Below are 19,174 nucleotides of genomic sequence, written 5' to 3' on the forward strand. Positions count from 1 at the left end.
TTCCTTCCGCTCTAGGAATCACCCAGGGGTTTGCACTGTGTGGCGGGTTGTAAACTTCCTCCGCAGCTCTGCAATTCTCAGCGCCCTGAGAGAAAGGTGAGAAGCGAAAGAACGTCCAAGGCATCCCTGCAATAACTTGTAGCTGGGGGGTCCAGGGGTGGTGGCAACAGGAGGACGACCCGATGGGAACACGCTGGCCCTTTAAGGGGGGGACGGAGCGCATGCGCGGCGCGAGCCGAAGTCAAGCCGGGTGGGCGGCGGGAGGGCTGGGGACCCGGCAGGCGGCCGCGGTGGCTTCTGCTTCGCCGAACCGGGACGCAGCGATCGGCCGATGGGCTGCACCTTCTCAGGCTGTTGCTCTCCCCGGGGATCCACGCACCCGCGCCCGCCTGGGCTTTGTCAGTCGATTCCAGCCGCCGCCACGGGCGGAGCCTGAGGACCTGCGCTCGCGCCCTGCACGCCCAGCCTCGCTCAGCTTGGCCGCCGGAGCCCTAGCGCAGCATCCTTTGCCCGCTCATGCTGCAGTTGGTGGCCAGCAGCGAAGCTGCGGCTGAAATCTGCCGCTCAGTGACCTCAGCCCGGTCCCCGAGCGTCGCCCGAGCCGCTCTCCACGATGGCTGAGCTTGGGGCTCCGCGCCCCGCTTTGGCTCGGCTGAGACCGTTCCGCGCCAGGTGCCCCCGGTACCCCCGCTGAGCCGCGCCAGGTCGGGGATCGCCAGGCCCGGGCGCCCCTAGCCCTCGCCTCCCCGCCGCGCCCTTCCCCTCCCGCCCTCTCCACTGCTGCTCCCCGGGGCTAGGGGCTAGGAGACCCAGACAAAGCCCCACTTTGTGAGTGAGACAGGCTTGGAATGTGCTCGGCGGCGCGCGCCCCCTCTCCGCCCCACCAGCTGCGAGTCTTAGCTCCCCGGAGGGTCGCGACAGAGAAGTCACACCGTGCATCGCCCTCTACCCTTGAATCCCTGGCCCCTGTGGTCCAGACTCGGAGCTCACGCGGGCTCCCTCGGCTCGCGCCAGTGTGAGTGAGCAAGAATTTGGTAGAGGAATTTGTTTTTTCCAAAACTGGGAGTGGGCACCGGTGTCTTGGCCCGCCTTTTTGGTATAGCTGCAGGTCTTAAGCTGTCTGGCCTCAGTCTCCCCACCTCGACCCCCACTTTTCTCCTCTCGGCCATCCTAGATCGCTGTGGGTCATTGTTCTCGCTGCCAAACGGGGGTGATTTGTACAGGCTGCCAAGTTGGGGTGTGTTCTCTTTATCCTGTTTTCCAAACAGAACAAGGCCGACCCTGGGCAACCCACCTGGCCATCACTCCAGGTTGATGCTCTGATTCTTACCAAATGGTATTTTATTGTACAGGAGCCACGCCCTGGTTTCTTAAAGGGGCCAGGCACTGTTTGACCATGTGTTATTTTTATAGCGGGTGTGTGGGAGGCCTCTTGTGAGGCACTTATCCGCCCCCCTTCCGCCTCCTGATCATCCTCCCACCCCCGTTGAGGATTTAGGGATGCCAGGGGGAAAGAAGGTGGTCCCAAGTGGCAGCAGCGGTGCCTCCCTGAACGCAGCCACAGCCGCCACCACCGCTGCTGCTGCCGCCGCCACTGCTGCTGCTGCTGCCGCTGCCCACTCTGGCATTACATGTTTGGAGACCACCGAAGGGGCCTCTGCACAGAGAGACGAGGAGCCCGAAGAGGAAGGGGACGAGGACCTACGAGATGGAGGTGTCCCTTTTTTCATCAACCGAGGTGGACTGCCAGTGGACGAGGCCACCTGGGAAAGGATGTGGAAGCATGTGGCCAAGATCCACCCAGATGGAGAGAAGGTGGCCCTGCGGATCCGTGGGGCTACCGACCTGCCCAAGGTAAGACATGGAGGGGCCAGGCACAAAGATGAGTTTTATTTACATTGGAGCTAAGAAAGTAACTGATGGTTGAAGTAGAGGGACCATTATTGAGGTAAGATTTTATAGGGACAGGTAGGTAGGTGCCACCTGTTTAGAACTTTCTTCCCAGTGCTTTTAGAGTCATGTGGTGGGGGAGGCTCAATCCCCTTTCTCCAAGAGGCTCTCCCCCCTGACTTTCTGAGCAGGACCACAGATGAACCCAAGAACTGATGTGGCTTGGCATCTCTTTGGCTCGGAACACTTAGAAGCCAGAAAACTCTGAGGCTAATGGTGACTGTCTGGGAAAGTGCAGGGCTTTGTAGGATGAGAAAACATTTTCCTGTGTTATCTACTGAGTTTGGCAAACAGCATTCCAAAGGAAGTGCAGTCCGGGTTCCCCACTTAAGATGTGAAACCCAAAAGTACGTGGGAAATGGAGTTGGGATTCCCACACCAAATCTTGGGGTGCCATCTGCTTGGCCCTGGTGGGCACCAGATTCAGTGGTGTTAGCAGTGACCCTGTGGGGAAGAGATGTTATTCTCCTGCATCGACTAGAATTCATCCACCACAGCAGTGCCTCCATAGGGCCGCTGAGCAAGGAGAGCCTCTGTCTCAGTCACCTTTGTCTTCTCCAGGTCTCCTGTGTGCCTGGCACAGGGTGGACACTTGGTGCGTTTGCTAAATGAAAGGACATTTGGGATGTGCTGTGCTGGGCAGTACTATACTAAAAATGTACAGGCACACGATAGCGTGTGTGTGCGTGTGTGTTTAATGTTCATGGTTCAGTCCAAAGAAGCGCTGCTCCAAGTACCAAGACCACTGGTCAGAAGTCAGAGCCTAAGGCTTAGTCCTGAAGGAAGAGAGGGAGAATAGTCACTGAGAAACAGAAACCAGGCCTGTTTTTCTTTTGCTGGTTTATTGCTAGACCCATGAGGGGAAAAAATGTTTTGGGGAAGAGATAATCTGAGGTCGAAGGTTGAGCTGCTGCCTAATGTTTCCCAGGGGGAATGAGCTAGGCAGATTCTGAACAGCTACATCATCATCTCCTCATTCATTCAGCTAATCTGAAACTGGACATTGTTTCTGCTGTCTTAGCCTTACAATAAACACTGTGCAGAACATTCTAAAACACAAATCCGGGGATCCAGCTTTGATTTTTAAATATTTGAATAAGAAAGTGTGACATTGTGGTTATGGGGTATTGTTTTGGATCACCTACCTTCCCTGGGTGAGCTCAAGGCAGTGCCCCTCAACCCGCCCCCACCCCCAGCCTGCTGGAGTCACAGCTTTCCTGTCTGTAAAATGGGTTGGTAGTGGAGAAGGTGAGGTGAGAAACTATGTGCTAATCATCTGACTGTTGGGAGGAGAGAGATGAAGTGCCATTCAGAGCATCTGACTGTTGAGGCCAGAGTCACACACATGCTCCACAGTGTGTGGCCCTCTTGGTTCTGTCTGAATTGGACCATGGGAGGGTGGCAGGATGGTCAGTGCTTTGGAGGACTCAGGCCATCAGTGTCTTCGGTAGAGATCAGTCACTAATGTTATCCTCAGGCTTCGTGCTCAGAAAGGACATGTTTGAATGAATGAAGCTGTTCATTGGGGAGGAGAGTATGAAGACAGGAGAGTAGGGAGTTGGAGTTTTATGAGAGGCTTCAGAAATTCTGAAACCTCGTCTTGAGCCTTTAGGAAAGCGTCTCGGGCGGAGGAAGTGGGGACGCGTGACGCTCAGCTGTTACTTTGGCTCAGGGAACCATTAGGGTGCAGGGGATGTGGAGGAGCCCCAGACGCTATGGAGAAGAGCAGCAGTATTGGGTGTCATACTGTGAGCTGCAGAAAGTCCTGACCCCGACCTGTCCCATGTGACCTGCTGCAGAGGTCACACTGTCCCGTGATGGGCCCTGGAAGGGTTTCTTAGAATACACAAGGCCTTAACAGACTGCTTGAGCTAAATGGTAACTTTAGGAGATTTCTCACACCGTGATCCATCCATACTCAGGCATCTTTACAGGAGAGGAAGAGAAATGGGAACACCACATCTATGACAGCTGCCGGGAGGGGCTGGGGTTCGTTTCCCCCTCCCCCGTTTTGCTACAGCTTCCCGTGACTCGACCCACCTTCCTTCCATGAGTTTTGCTGGCTAAGTCTCTGCAGGAAGCTGGATCCACAGCAGCCGGGCAGTGCAGTAAAAGCCATGCCCTGGAGGGGAAGCCTCTCTCACCCTTGCTATCTCGTAACTACTTATAAGAGGAGGCTGTGTCCTCGCCCCTCAGCATGCCCAGCTGTCAGTGGATCCGTGGCAATGCCCATTTCATGAGGATACTGAGGTGAACTGATGGCAGAAAGCGTGCAACACCTCACTGGGTGAGCATCTACTAGGTCCCCAGTGGCGCACAGCGTGGGCATGAGCCACAGGTGCTTGCAGCCTCTGCAAGAGCGATGTCAAGCATAGCAGTTGCTACAGGGACCCAGAAGCCAGCAGCAGGCTGTGCTTCCACATAAGGAGCCGTGTCCTAGCCGCTGTCCCCTTCAAATGCCCAGCAACCATTTACCCAGCCCGGCTGCTGTAGGCCTAACTGTAGCTTTGGCCACCGAGTACCTGCAGATGGGAATCCAGGCATCTGTAGAGGGCCAGATAGCCCAGGGCAGTGTGTGCTGAACAGTCTTTGGCACGTGTCTGTAGCCAGGTGTTTGACGGTGTCCTGAAGCGTCGCTTGCAACAGCTCAATGATGCCCGCCAAGGTGGGTTCCATTACTACCCTTTTGTGACTGAGGTGCATTCCCCTGTGAGACTTCGGAGGCACCATTGTCCAGGAGCTCCCCTGAAATCAGGAGCTGGATTCCACAGCATGGCCAGTTCTGTCTGCTCTGTTCCTCATTAAATCTTCCTGTGGGGTTGCCCTAGAATCCCGGACTGTCCAGTTCTTGGACCTGGCTTTGCCCTGGTAAGGTAGCTTCCAAGGCCACGCATGGGATCCTAGGTCATTTCTGACTCTTCCTTCACGGTGGCCTTCTTGCCAGGCCCTTTGTGTGGCAAGTACCCATGATGCTTTTGTGGGTACCCCCCGCCCCCATTCCTGGCTTGAGTCTGTTCCCAAATCTCTGAGCTTTGGCAAGTGGTTCTGCTATGGCTCCTTCCCTGTCCAGAATGGCTCATGAGTCGGTGGGTTTGGTTACCCAGCTCCAGTTGCTGAGATCTACTTATCAAGAGGGGGTGACTCTGTCACACTAAGAATGCCCCCCCAGGTCCGGTGACTTGGGTGGATATGCATACCCTTGACCAGGATGGCCAGCCAGCCCCTTGAACAGTTCTGTGCATTTGGCACAGAGCGGTCAGGCAAGTGAAGGCAGGACCCATCCTGAGCGTGTCTCCTGCTGGTGGCTGTTAAGTGACAAGGCAAGGCCCATTAGAAGATGGGAATGGTGTAAAAGGGGAAATAACCTCTCCAGGCTGCTAGAGACCGCCTAGACGGGAAGCAAAGGGCCCTGGGGAGAGAAGAGGTTAGAAAGACATGCTAGACATCTTCCCTGTGGAATGAAGTGAGGCAGTATCTACTAGAGACACTGCCCTGGTCAAAGCAACCCAGAGACGAGTGTGTGGTGATAAACTGTGTGTTACTTCCTTTCCTGATCGGGCCCAGCTACAACTATGACCGTTGTTTTTTTTTTTAATTGATATAAAAAGCAATTGTTTGATTTAAAAATCCTCTGTGGGCCCACCCTACCAAGGATGAATCCTTCCTCCTCCACAGAGCCCCACCCTGAGCATACACAGGACACCTGATACCCCTTCTGTTTACCCCTACCCTTACTTTGGCAGCTAGGTGGGCAAGGTCAAGCTCTGAGTGGCCTTGGATGGTCCAGTGGCAACCTACTGGGAAAGGGTAGGAACAGACTGCTTAGGGGTGGCTTGGATGGGGAAAGGGCATTTGAAGTAAGACCTGACCCATAATCTGTTCCCTTGTCCCACTGCCACACTCCTTGACCATTCAGGTTGGTGCTTTGGAAGCCCTGGCACACCTGTCATGCCAGTGAGGTGGATGACACCCCTTGCTGAGGTCATAGCCACCTGTCCGGGCCAGATCCTAGCATAGGGTACCACCTGGTAGAATGGAACACTGAGAAAAACAGTTTTAGTCTAGTCCTCAAGCCAGAGTGTATTAGTCTGGTTTTCGTTGCTGTAACAAAACACCTGAGGCAGGACAGTTATGAAGAATTTAGCTTGCAACCTTGGGGACTGACTGGGATAAGGTCTAATAGCGACAGGTGGGATCATGACAGGGGCCTGGAAAGACAGATCACACTGGAAACAAGAAGCCAGAAGAAAGGGGAGCTGTATATTACCCCTATGATGACAACCTTGAGAACTGCCTTCTTCCTATCTTAAGGGCACACCTCCAGTTCCCTGATACCTTCATTTAGAGCCCACGCAACATTACCAACCCAAGAACAAAGTCTCAACACCTTTGCCACATCCAAGCCATAGACCAGAGTGAACCCCGAAACCCAAACAAATTAATCCCAATACAGACATTCTCATTCAGCATTGATTAGTGTATATTTTAAATTTAGTTGATGGATCCTCCAGTGCTTTCTAAAATTACTTAATAGCATGAAATTCCATGGTCAACATAAGCTCTCCATTAGAAGTGCAGTCAGGTGTTAGGGACGGCTGAGCTAGGGCCCTGGGAGGAGGCTTAGGAAGAGGGGATTCCCAGGGGAAATGGCTCAGAATAGGAGCCTCCCCAGGCTCCCCAGGGTGTTGCTGCTGGGGGGCTGGAAGCTCCAGGGTGTGCCTCTCCACGTGACAGAGACATTTCTCCATCTGTCCCTAGATTCCCATACCAAGTGTGCCTACTTTCCAGCCGACAACGCCCATCCCTGAGCGCCTGGAAGCCGTGCAGCGCTACATCAGGGAGCTGCAGTATCCTCTTGGGGCCAGAGCTGTGGCTACCACTTAGTGACAACACCAAAGATCAGATGGGGCCTGGAGAGGGATCAGCAGGGCCAGCTCCCTCCCAACATCAGAGCTGCTATTCATTGGCATCGTTGCTCCCTGGAGCTGCTGAGGCTGTGTCTGTGTGCTGGACTTGATCCAGCTTCAGTTTCCCCAGGCACGCACGCTCTCTCTCTCTCTCTCTCTCTCTCTCTCTCTCTCTCTGTGTGTGTGTGTGTGTGTGTGTGTGTGTGTGAACCCCCTGTGTGTGTGTGTACACACACGTGCTCAAGTGCTCTCTTTCTCTGTGTCTCTGTCTGTCTGACACCCCCTGTGTGTCTTGTCTGTCTGTCTGTCTGTCTCTCTCTCTCTGTGTCTGAACCCCCCCGTGTGTGTGTGTGTGTGTGTGTGTGTGTGTATACACATGTGCTCGAGTGCTCTCTTTCTCTGTGTCTCTCTTTCTGCCTCTCTGTCTGACACCCCCGTGTGTCTGTCTGTCTATCTGTCTCTCCGTGTGTGTGTGTGTGTGTGTGTGTGTGTGTGTGTGTGTGTGTGTGTACACTCACTCGCCCCTGGAGCTTCTGCCCAAGAGCTATGTACATGTCATGTCCTGGGTCCTGTGCTCCTTTTTTTTTTTTTTTTTTTTCCTTTTCTTTTTTCGGAGCTGGGGACTGAACCCAGAGCCTTGGGCTTGCTAGCCAAGTGCTCTCCCACTGAGCTAAGTCCCCAACCCCTCCTTTTTTTTTAATTAAGATGTATTCATTTATTTATTTTATATAAGTACACTGCAGCTGTCTTCAGACAAACAAGAAGAGGGCATCAGATCTCATTACAGATGGTTGTGAGCCACCATGTGGTTATTGGGATTTGAACTCGAGACCTCTGGGAGAGCAGCCAGTGCTCTTAACCACTGAGCCATCTCTCTAACCTGGTCCTAGGACCCTTATTTGTTTGTTCCTTGTGTTTTATACAGCTTGTTTTTTTGAACGCCCAGGACCACTAGCCCAGGGGTGGCCCAACACACAATGGGCTGGGACTCCTCCCTGCATCAATCAGTAATTAAGAAACTTCACCACAGGCCAATCTGATGGGGGCATTTTCTCAGTTGAGGTTCCGTTCCCAAATGACTCTAGCTGGTATCATGTTGACATAAAAGTAGCCAGCACAGGGGAAGTAGTGGTGGCCCCTCCAGCCGCCTTAGTTGTTTGGAAAACCCAGCACTGCCAGGAACTGTCCCCAGCTAAGGTTGCTTTCTCAGCACTGCTGGGCTGGCTGCCCACTCAGTGTCCTCCCTGAGACAACAGGGAAGAGGGGACATTGCCAAAGAACAGGGGAGAGGGGCTATGAGAATGAGGTGAACCCCAGGCCCTCCCCTGCCCCTCTTCCTCGAGAAGAAGTCCTAAGTGTCCTGCGGGGTGCTTTGTGGCAGATATTATGTGGGGCTTCTGTAGCCATCCTAGGGTCTGGGAGAGCAGCTGAGGGAACAGTACCTACAGCCGTTCAGACCAAGCCAGGAAGTCCTTAACCACTGTCCCCAGGTACAATCACACAGGGACACAGTTCTTTGAAATTAAGAAGAGCAGACCTCTGACAGGGTAAGTACAAAGCCACTGGGTTTGCTTCCCTCGGTGGTTTGCCTTCTAGTGACAGCTTAAGGGATTGGCAGGGACTTCTCTGAGGAAAGCCAGCCATGGGGTGGGGGAAGGGTGCTACCCTGGGGCCCCAAGGAAGGAAATCCCAATGAGATAGCCACGAAAGGCTAATAAAGGAAGCACAGTTAAGCTCGTAGGGTAACCACGCCCCCCAGGAGGTGGAAGGAGCAGGGGGTGGGTAGATAGGTGCTGTGGGCATGATGTGGGGGGGAGGAGCAAGGAAGAACATTTTCCTTTTCCTGATAGCCTCTGCATTATATGCTGTTACCTACAAGGAAGAAGCCTGCCCCTCTCATCCCCTAGCCCATCGTGACTCAGCATGCAGACTTGAACTGAATCTCTTGTTCTAGGCCGTTTAAGTTGCTTATTTACCTCATCGTGGGGAAATGAACTGTGTTGCTCGCCCATTTCATTAATTGCCCCCTCTTGAAGCCCTTGGGTGGGACCCGCATTCTCTAATACCGGACTTGGCCCCTGTCCTTCAGTTACTGCTGTGTGCTGATGTCCCAGTCATCCTCTGGTAGGATGCGGGTGACCTCAGCAGTGGCGAGGCTGAGTCCCTAGACCCGGAGGATTTTGAAATAACCTAAATTCCAAGTTCAGGGGTAGACGGGTAAGCCAGGGAACAGCCCTCTGCCTGAGACCCTACATCCAGGCTGCAGAGAGGGTTTTCAGTCAGTTAGCAAGTTCTTTGGGGAGCTTTGGCTAGATGAGGTGTATCCGCTGTGCTCAGGAAGGGACGCCAAGCTTCTCCCCTCCCAAGCCCTACTGCCAGGGGAGAAGGCATGAGCTCCTCAGATCCAGCTCCATTCATGCTCCCCTCCCCCAGTCTTTGAGCAGCAGCCAGGCCAGGAAAGAGGAAGTGAAGGGAAAGAAGACAAGACAGACAGTAGGCCTCTTCCTGATCCCCAGTGCTTGCCTCCTCACCCCCCTCAGACTTTAGACTTGGGAGAGGGAAGGAAACACAGGCGGGGGTGGGGGTGGGGGGCAGCCTGGAGGCAAATCTTATTAGCACTAGTCTTCCTGGCTCCTTACCAAATAGGGCTTGGGAGGGTTGAAGACAGTCTCCACACAACCCCGCCTCCCTCTCTCATAGGCTGATGGATCTGGCCAAGGAAATGACCAAAGAGGCTCTGCCAATCAAATGCCTGGAAGCTGTGATCCTGGGAATGTATCCTTCCTTGGGCCTGGGGGAGACTGGTTCAGACTGGTCCAGCCTTGGCTCTGTGCTGTGGAACCCGAGGGTCCTAAGAACTTCCTGTGCTAACACCTATTGACCCCACCCCCAACATGGAGCATGGAGGAGTCTCTGTAAAAGGAATGCTCCTTAAGGAGGTCTTCGTCTCAGTGCCCCCTCTTGCTACCTTCCCAGGCCGGCTGGGTAGCTTGATGTTGAGTCCCACGGACAAGGTGACCCTGTTTTTTGAACTCCAACCCTGAGTACAGTGTTGTGCCATTTCTAAGAAATGGTCTGGGAGAAGCTGCAGAGAGGTCCCGTGTTGGCACGCCTGGGTAGTGCTAATTTATAGAGATGACAGATGGGGTTTGGGAAGCAGACCCTACCTAAAAAGATGCGCGGGGTTTCTCAGCCAGCCCCGCAAGGGCAAAGGGGCACGTGGGAAAACTGACAAGCCCTCAGGAGAGGCGGCCCTCTGCAGGACTCCAGTCAGGGCTGGTGACTGGGAAAGGTATATATGGCCAGTTTGTCTTCGGCGGGTGGCCATTTAGGGCTTTGGCACACATTACCACCCTGACCTGACTAACCCTTTCCTTAGCACTTTGATTCACCAGTTACCTCACCAACAGCATGCCCACCCTGGAACGCTTCCCCATCAGCTTCAAGACCTATTTCTCAGGGAACTACTTCCGCCACATTGTGCTGGGGGTGAACTTTGGGGGCCGCTACGGAGCCCTGGGCATGAGCCGAAGAGAGGACCTGATGTACAAACCGCCAGCCTTCCGCACGCTCAGTGAGCTCGTGCTGGACTATGAGGCGGCCTATGGCCGCTGCTGGCATGTGCTGAAGAAGGTAAAGCTGGGCCAGTGTGTATCCCACGACCCCCACAGTGTGGAACAGATTGAATGGAAGCACTCAGTGCTGGATGTGGAGCGGCTGGGGCGGGAAGACTTCCGCAAGGAGCTGGAGCGTCATGCTCGAGACATGCGTCTCAAGGTTAGCATCAGCAGTGGTCCACGGGGCCAGTGCCGATCAGCGGCCGCTTCCTCATGGGATCCCATCCGTGCCTCTACCCAGTTGTCCTGACCAGTAGGGGTTGCCTGAGGATGAAGTATCTTCCTGGACTCAGGATTGGGCATTACTCGAAAAACGTTCTGTTGCTGAAGCTGTCCCTTCAAGGTGGCAGACTGAGAACTGATGTAGAAGTAGGAAGGGTGTGAGCTATGGTGGACAGGAACATAGTACTACAGGCCTGGGTGCTAAATGGAAGCAGACACCAGCAGAAAGGGGAAGGCCCGCCTACAGGGGAGACACTGAGGGTGTTGGGCCCTCCCCTTCTCTCCCACCACTCAGCAAGTGCCGGAGTGTTGGAGGAATCTCGTGGACCAAGAACAGTAGACTAAGATCCCAAGGAGTTGGCCTCCATTCGCTTCTAGTAGACAGAATTGGTGAGGGGGCTCTCAGTCTTCCTGGACTGGAGATACCTTTCCCAGGCCTGCCAGGGCTTTCCCCAGAGAGGTTAGCCCCTCTGTATTATTCAGCCCTACTACACTGTGACCTGTCCCCCAAACTGCTACATAACAGTCTTCCCCTAAGGTAGAAGCTGTCATAGGCCTGTATTACAGAGGGGCCTGCACCCCACCCGCCTGCACCCCACTTCCGCAGCTCTCACAGTTGGGAGCACGGTGGTGTTTTCCAGGCAGCAGCAAGTTGTAGATAGAGGTGGAGCTTATAGATTCCTCTCTCAAGTGCTGTTTGATTCCCAGACAGCTCAGCACTGCACTCCTCATGTTGCTTCATTTTCAGCTCCCCGTACCTCAGGCAGCTGAGGAAACTCAAAGCAGGCTGACCATCCTACCTATGTAAGGGATGGTTTGGGTTTGGGTTTTTGGTGGTGGTGGTGGCGGGCGGTTGGTTGGTTGGTTTGGTTGGAGGGGGGGCTTTATTTTTAATGTTTTTTTGGGGGGGTTAGTTTGGTTGGTTAGATGACAACTCTAGTCTGTCATCTGATTAGCCTGAGATAGTCACTGTCAGGCTGGTAGGGCTTGTCTCAGCTCAGCTTTTGCCTTATCCCCATCTGACATATCCACCTAGCCTGGGTAAAAAGGTCTTTCCTCAGAGGTGTTTTCCAGTCTAATGACAGCCCAGTGATGCCTCCTGCACTATGTTTGGGACCCTTAGGGAGTAGACAGCCCTACGGAGGATCTGCTACCCCGGTGGCTTTAGTGCCAGGGATGACGCAGAGATGGATAAAGGCCACCTGAGGCTTGGAGTGTAGGCTGCACAGGGATGACTTCCAGGGACTGTGGTTCTTAGCAGGACAGAGTGAGCCACCTGGCAGCTCAGAACATCCTTTTCTTTCTTCCTCCCTATCCAGATTGGCAAGGGGACAGGCCCTCCCTCTCCCACCAAGGACCGGAAGAAGGATGTTTCCTCCCCACAGAGGGCCCAGTCCAGCCCTCATCGCAGGAACAGCCGCAGTGAGAGACGGTGAGGAAGGAGGCCCAACAAACTCTTTCCCTTCCCTTTCTACTTCACTCCTCCTTTCTCCTTCCCATCCATTGCTCTGAGAACACTTGGGATGATGGTCCAAGTGTTTGTATGTTGGCAGCCTAACAGCAATTCGGTGCCATTTCCCTAAAGAAAAGCCCCCTCCGCTGTCTCCCATTACTCTGTGCCTGACCAGAAGGTTTGAGGACAGAAGGTCTGAGGCAGGCAGCAGAATGGACTGAGGAGGAAGGACGCGGACTCAATGGGACTCCCACAAGGCCCTGAGCTCTCCTGAAGTTTGCTGAAAGGGCTCTGTATATGACCAGAGGCTGAGCAGCCGGGACCGAAGGCTTTGAGCACAACCCTAGGGTCTGGGTTTTTGTCTGTGTGCAAATGGCAAGATTTGCTATTTTAAGTAGTATCAGGCCTCTTGCTCTGACTCCCTCCCTCTCCCACATACCATTCTGGCTCTCGCTTTAATTATAATTGTGCCTCTGGAGCTGCCTCTCTGCTATGAAGTGAGGGGGTGCTGAGGGGACCTCTAGTGCTGAAATGCTCATTGCCCCTACCTTTGATCTAGGAGGCTTTTGTAGGGAGTCAATTCTGGGTTGTACTTGGAGCTGTCACCCACAAGCTGTGTCAGTCTAGGAACCATCATCAGAAAGCCAGAGGCTGTGCGACCACAGGGGATCCATCATCTAGGTTCCTCCGGCTGGCCACTGGTTCCACAAACACTCCCCACACTGTCTGCTGCAGCTGTATGGGCCCCTTAGAGGAGGGAACCCGTGGGACAGCTCTCCCTCCCTCTCTCTGTTTCCTTAGTAACCACTGGCTCCTCTTCTGTACTCTCCCCCTTTTCTCCCTGCAGGCCTTCAGGGGAGAAGAAGCCTGCAGAGCCCAAAGCCATGCCAGACCTCAGTGGATACCAGATCCGGGTGTGAGGCAGATGCCAGCACCCCCAGGCCTCCTCAGCTTCTGGAGGCCCAGACTCACCTGCACGAAAGAACCTACTTCATTCAGGCAGGGGCTGGTGATGAGGTGGACTTGGGGTGGGAGGCAAGGAGGAGGCCTTGCCGTTCAGCCCCAAGTGACTTCCTATCCCATGAAGTCAAGCCCCTAACTTTGAGCCAAGAAACAGTATTTTATTTGGAGTTTTAGCTCTACAACTGGTTTAAGGTATTTGAAGGGAAAGACAAATGGATATGTTGGTAGCTGCCAGGGTCTGCTCTCTTGCGCGTGCTCGTTCTCTCTCTCTCTCTCTCTCTCTCTCTCTCTCTCTCTCTCTCTCTCTCTCTCTCTCTCTCAGCACTGCATGGCTTGGGGAGGAGGGCTGCCTGTTTCTGTGGTGCTCCTCTCAACAGCGATCAGGATTTGTGAGCCTCACCAGCCAGTGGGGTAAGGGTGGGGTGGTGCAGGAATGGCGGTGTTTTCTCCAGCCGGGCCTGTCCTGGCAGAATCATGACCCAAGGAAAGGGAAGCAGGGTAGCAGTTCTAGTTTTCAAATCAGGAACTTGGCAGAACCCACATCTGCCTAAGGTGGAAGCCTATAGCCTAGGAGAGCCCTTTAGACAGCACTGTGTCCCCCAACGTCCCCTCCCCACATCCTCACCATGGCCAGTTTGGGATTAGGCTTTAGGAGAACCAGGAGAGGACCATGGCGGGAAGAGTTCTGGTCACTAGCACATCTGCTGGTTCTGTCCAGTCTTGACTATTGCTGCAGCCCAGGGGCTCCCTGCAGAAGGCTGGGCTTTGTAGAGAGCCAGACTTGTACTGGGGACACCATGACCTTAAACTTGGCTGGGCACAGGGTAGTTGAGTGGAATCCTCTAGTTGTGTGGGAATGGGCTCTTCCCTCCCCTTCTAATAATCTCAGCACTTGCTGGAGAAACAGGACCAGACCAGGCTGCAAACCCCCAGGGCACCTTCCCTGCCTTGGCTGCCTGTTTAGGCTTGGAGTAGCGGCAGTTTTAGCAGCGGACAGGAGGAAGCCCAGGCAATAGGAGTTGTCTGTCCTCTGGCCCTGGGGCACAAGATCCCTGGTAGGAAAGTGAGGTATGGAGAGAGGTTGTCTGGGCTGGGGGAGGAGAGCCAGTCCTTGAGTTGGGAGTGTAAGTGAGAAGGGCAGAGGGAGGCAGTTCAGGATGGGGCTGCGTGGGGACTATGTGGGAACAAGTTCCCTGCAGCACGGGTGGCACTTGTCAAGTTGCTGGAGGCTTCAAGTGACAGAGGGCAGCTGGAGGAGGTGACCGTTAAGGGGCTTTACTGAGAAGGTGGAGTCAGCCTGGGCGGCTGCCAGTAAGGCTGCAGAGGGCTGAGGGCTGGCTTGGAGCCAGAAACCTAGGGACTCAAATGCCTACAGGGCCAGCAGGTGACAAAGAGGAGGGCTGGGTGGGGACCGTGTCCCACCAAAGAGAGCATATCCCATTAAAAGTGGGATGCTACCATTGTACTGTTCCACAGTGCAGGCCCTAAGGGGTGTTGGCTTTTTCTCTCTCTTTAGGACAGGGCTCTGAATTAATACATTGTAATTTTTAAGTTATCAGTTCAAGAAATGATCACCAGAGCTGAGAGAGTACCAGTCTGCAATCTCCAGGGTAGAGAGCACAGGCTGGTTGCGGGAAGACTCCTGCTGTACTGTGGGTGGAAAATGTGAAAGTTTAAATTTTCCCAAAGGCAGAAAGGGCCACTTCCTGTGTCTCCCTCCTGGCCCCATCCTGCATGCAGAGGCCGTGTTTGTGCTTACTGGGTCACTGGAGCGGGTAGAGTGGGATAGAATTGTGAAACTCTTGCCTGCCCTGAAATGGATGGTGGCTGGAATGAGGAGGGGGAGGGATGCCCTCGCTGGTGACATGTGTGGTTGCTCATCAACATCCATAGCCCTGGGCCCAGAGCCAGGCCCACTGGGGCCCACACAGACACCATGGGAGGCTGGTTGTTCATCAGTCCCTTGTTTTGCTTGGTTCCTCCTGGGGTCAGGGGGCCCTTGAAAAGTGTATAGCCTTCTCCTAGGCTACACCCCTGGCCAGACCCATGGAAGGGACGTGACACTATTTGATCCATCTCAGAGTTCAGGGAGTAGGGATGGTGGTCCCAGTAGCTCCCACACTTGTACCTTGAGAGGAGGTGCAAGACTGGACAAGATCTTTTTTAGATCTGAATGCAGTTGCTTCTCCTTGGGACAGCAACCCTATATGTCTCTGGGAACTCCAAGATATGACAAGATATGGGAGAAAGGTGTGAGGAGAGCTGGAGTCAGGTGTATTTAGAGAGCAGCTCCAGGTCCCAGAGCCTTAGGACAGGAGCTCTGAGCTCCAGTTCCTTTGAGGCCCAGGAAAGAAGCAGGTGGAGCCCTGACGTGTTCAGGATATTAGGGAGCAGCTGATGGCCAGGGGTACACACACCCCTGCTGTTCACCTCTCCCAAGCTAAGGGCCTCCGGCCTGGAGACTGTCATAGGCTGCCATAGGCCACAGTGGTGCTTTGTTTTTTTAATTTTTTTACTCTTTCTCATATGTAGCAAGCCACCCTTCCCTCTGCGGCCACTTAGGCAGGCTGTGCTCTCTGGGGCTGGCCTGGCTGTCTAGTTTCCGGGGAGGCAGAGGCAGGGACTTTGAGGCCTTAGTCACCATCCATGACATCACCTCATCTCACTTCCTGTAAGACAGGGATCTGGCAGATGTCCCCAGACCTCCTGACTCAGGCCTGCCTTTCAGCTTTTCTACCCCACTCTTGGGGGCTGCTGGCTGAAGAGGGTCAAGGTGAGGTCAGAGGAAGCTGGATGGTGGAGGTGGCATGGGCAGAGGTTCCTTGTGCTTGGTGTTGGGTCAAAATGCTGGGAAGCTGGCTTTGGAGATCCTTCCTCACCATCCAGCTACCTGCCAGTCCTTTCCCCGCCATAGCCTCCTATTTTCATGCTCGCCCCAATCCCTCACACTAGCCACTCATCCTTAGTGGGCATGGCCAAGTGGGCGGAACAGCAGCCTGATGGCCCCAGACTTGATGATGAAGCCTAGAGAGGTACTGAGGAGCAGACTCAGGAAACTGACCGTGGCTGATGTCTAGTCCAGTCATATCATGCCCTGACCCCTTTCCTCCTGGAAGACGTCCTGGCTCGGGGGAGTAGGTCTCATGATAGCTGTGCAGGTTTTGTGCACTGAGGTCCGTGGGCTATACCCCTGGCTTTCCTGCCTGGAATGAGTTTGGGCTTAACGTATCACCGCCCCACCCTGACGTGCTGTCAGTGGTGTTAGAGTGTAAAGACCTGCAGGTGGGGACCCACAAGCTAGAGGTGGGAAGGACAAGGATCTTCTCTGAAGGAGTGTAAGTGGGAGTTGAGGGTTCACCCTACCGGGTATCACAGCCTCCCACCAGCATCTCCAGCAAGGCGGGTGGGGCCGCCACCGGACTAGCTTCAAGTCCTGTTCACTCCAGTTCGGTGCTTTGGGATCCCAAGCTTCCTTGTTAATTTAAGTCTGAAAAGAAATCTGGGTACATTTGACCCCTGTGCCAGTGATGGACATCCATCCCCTGTGCTTTGTTGGGCTCCTGTGTTGTCCCTGATGCCATTTTTCTGTCCTCACATCAGTATTAACTCCTGCCTTTCAGTGTACACTTTGTCTCATTCCTTTCTCACCTTCCCCTGAAATGAATAAAGTCTCCCAGCTCCCGTCGTTGTGTGGGCTGGCAGAAATCACATGAAACCTTGTCTGTTTTCCTTCGGGAGCTGCAGCCCAGGCCCATTTCCACCCTCATCAGTCCCCATTGGCTGCAGGAAGAAGCCAAGATCCCAAGCAGATGGGAGGGGAACCAAACTGGGGAATAGGAAGCCTCCTGGCCCTGGATTCTGCCCCTCAGGCTGCTAAGGGCTACGCCTAGCCCTAATCTGGGATCAGGTTTCCCATCCAGCTGTAAGGTGACTCTTCCTCACCCAGCTCCCAGGATATAGCCAGGGCACAGCTCTCCACCATCAATCAGTTCATTTCAGAAAACCGTAGCAACCAAGATCTGAAGTCCCTTCTCAGCAGTTGCCCAGTCACAGCTCTGAGAAAACCTCTGGCCCTACCACTTTGTCCATTGGCTCTAGACCTCTTAGCCACCCACACTAAGGGCCACACTGAAAACCAAACCAAAGCACGCAAGAATTATCTTAGAGCCCATAGCATTTGTTAGCCAAAATCATTCCTCACATGTCTCTCCTGGGGCTTAAGAGTAAAACTCAGACTTGTAAGAGAGGGGGCCATGTCACAGACCAGCCAAACCCCACCCGGTCCTAGCTAGGACAGTGTAGCACAGAAAACCTCTGTCATCTTCAGTGGTTGGGTCAGCATGGCAGCTGGAGAGGAAAGCAATGTTAGTATCTGGGAGTAGCTTGAACTATACACTTAAGAGACAGTTTTGTTGCCAGCTAAACTATACCCCCAGATTTTAAAAAACAAAAACAAAAACAAAAAAAAAACCACAACCACCACATTTACCTAAAAGTAACCAGAATTTGTGACTGGTGAATGCGTGGACATGCTGTTTAAACATGTAATTCCAGTTACAGTGAAGCACAGCAGAGAACTTGGAAGCCCAGTGGTACAGGTCCACACTGGGCCAAGTGCTCTCGAACAGAAAGATAGGGATGGCCTGGGGTGAGCCTAGGCCATCACAGTTATGCTAAGCCAGTTCCATAGAATGCAGATATGTTGCTGCTGACCTCTGGGCTGCCCAGAACCAGTTTCCTGGGGGAAAGCAATTCCTTTATTCTCTGCTGCCCAGGTTCTCTGGCCCCATCTCATTGAGGCATGTGACATTGATTTTTCCCGAAAGCCCTAAAGCGACTGATGGACTGACTCCTCCTCTCCATCTGCCAGGACCTAGCATTTCTGCTGCTGTGGAGGGTAGTGGCAGTGGGAAGCACTTGTCATACCAAGGACTAAGATTGACCCACATGCAGGTTGCCTGGCAACACAGTGTTTGTCAAGGTGGGGTGCAGAACCAGCTGTCAAGGCCTGGAGGTGGAGGAGACAGGTCAATTCTTTGAGCCAGCCCACAAGACAACTCTTTCCAATCCCTAGCCAGTGAGAATTTGCTAATAGGAAACAAAATTTCCAAGAATTTAGGAGTAATAGCATTAAGAAGTCATTTTCTTCTGAGCTGAGATCCTACTCAGTAGGGTCATAGGGACTGGGGACAGGACAGAAGGTCCAACGTCTCAGCAAGACACATGGAATTCACATTTTTCTGCTCCAGGGTGAGCTGATCTGCACCATCACCAGGCTTTCTAGATGACCCTTGTGTTCAACAACTAAAGGACAGACAAGGGGGCACCAGGCTCTTGGTGGGGAGGTGGCGTGAGTCCCAGACAGCTCCTTTCTGGTAGAAGCCAGAGATGGGCCTTCATGCCCTGGGAAAAGAGAAACTGCATCCTACATCACTTAACACAGTAAAACCCAGTTCTCCAGTGACTCACTTCGTACCAGCATAGAAGCTAGAATCAAAAGCCAACAAAGTCAGTGATCGCAGTCCTTCTCAGTCTCCAGGAAGGCTGTTTCTGAGCTTAGCTCCCAGACCCCTGTTCCTCTGGAAAGGCAGAGAAGCACAGGCCAGCGAAAGACTAAGCGAAGATTCAAGATGCTGGGTCTGTCACTGGGTCTGTTTCCTCCGATGTAAGAGGCTATGGAGACCACACCCCTATGGCCTCCTAGCTATGCTGTTATCTTTTCCCTAAAGTGCAAGCAGGGAAATAGCTCAGTAAAGTGTTTGCTATACAAGCAAGCCAATGTAAAACTGAATATGGTGGCTCACACTTGCAACCCCAGCACTGGGGAGGCAGAAAGGTGGATCCCCGCAGCTCACTGGTCAGTTGGTCTGGATTGCTTTGTGAGTTCGATGGATCCTGAGGAATGACAGCCACAGGTGATCTCTGATTGCCACATGCACAATCACACACATCCATGAACACTTGCACCCAGACGAACATGCACCTTGCACGATAGAGAACGTGGGTGCATGCACACCAACAGCTGAAGCTCAGTGTACACTGTTAACCAAAATTCCCAGTGT

General features: G+C 53.6%; 1 protein-coding gene across 1 annotated transcript; it reads left to right on the top strand.

The window, feature by feature from the left end:
• The first annotated feature begins 223 nt into the window (after positions 1-223).
• Positions 224-16,827, top strand: Vash1 (vasohibin 1). Its single transcript, NM_001427235.1, is given in 7 exon segments — positions 224-1,854; positions 6,709-6,797; positions 8,348-8,404; positions 9,558-9,632; positions 10,253-10,634; positions 12,016-12,128; positions 12,997-16,827. Coding segments are annotated over 7 exon segments (1,143 nt in total). The 5' UTR covers positions 224-1,500; the 3' UTR covers positions 13,070-16,827.
• Positions 16,828-19,174: the final 2,347 nt, after the last annotated feature.

This window comes from Rattus norvegicus, chromosome 6 (assembly GCF_036323735.1).
Source record: "Rattus norvegicus strain BN/NHsdMcwi chromosome 6, GRCr8, whole genome shotgun sequence".
In the NCBI taxonomy this organism is placed as follows: domain Eukaryota; kingdom Metazoa; phylum Chordata; class Mammalia; order Rodentia; family Muridae; genus Rattus; species Rattus norvegicus.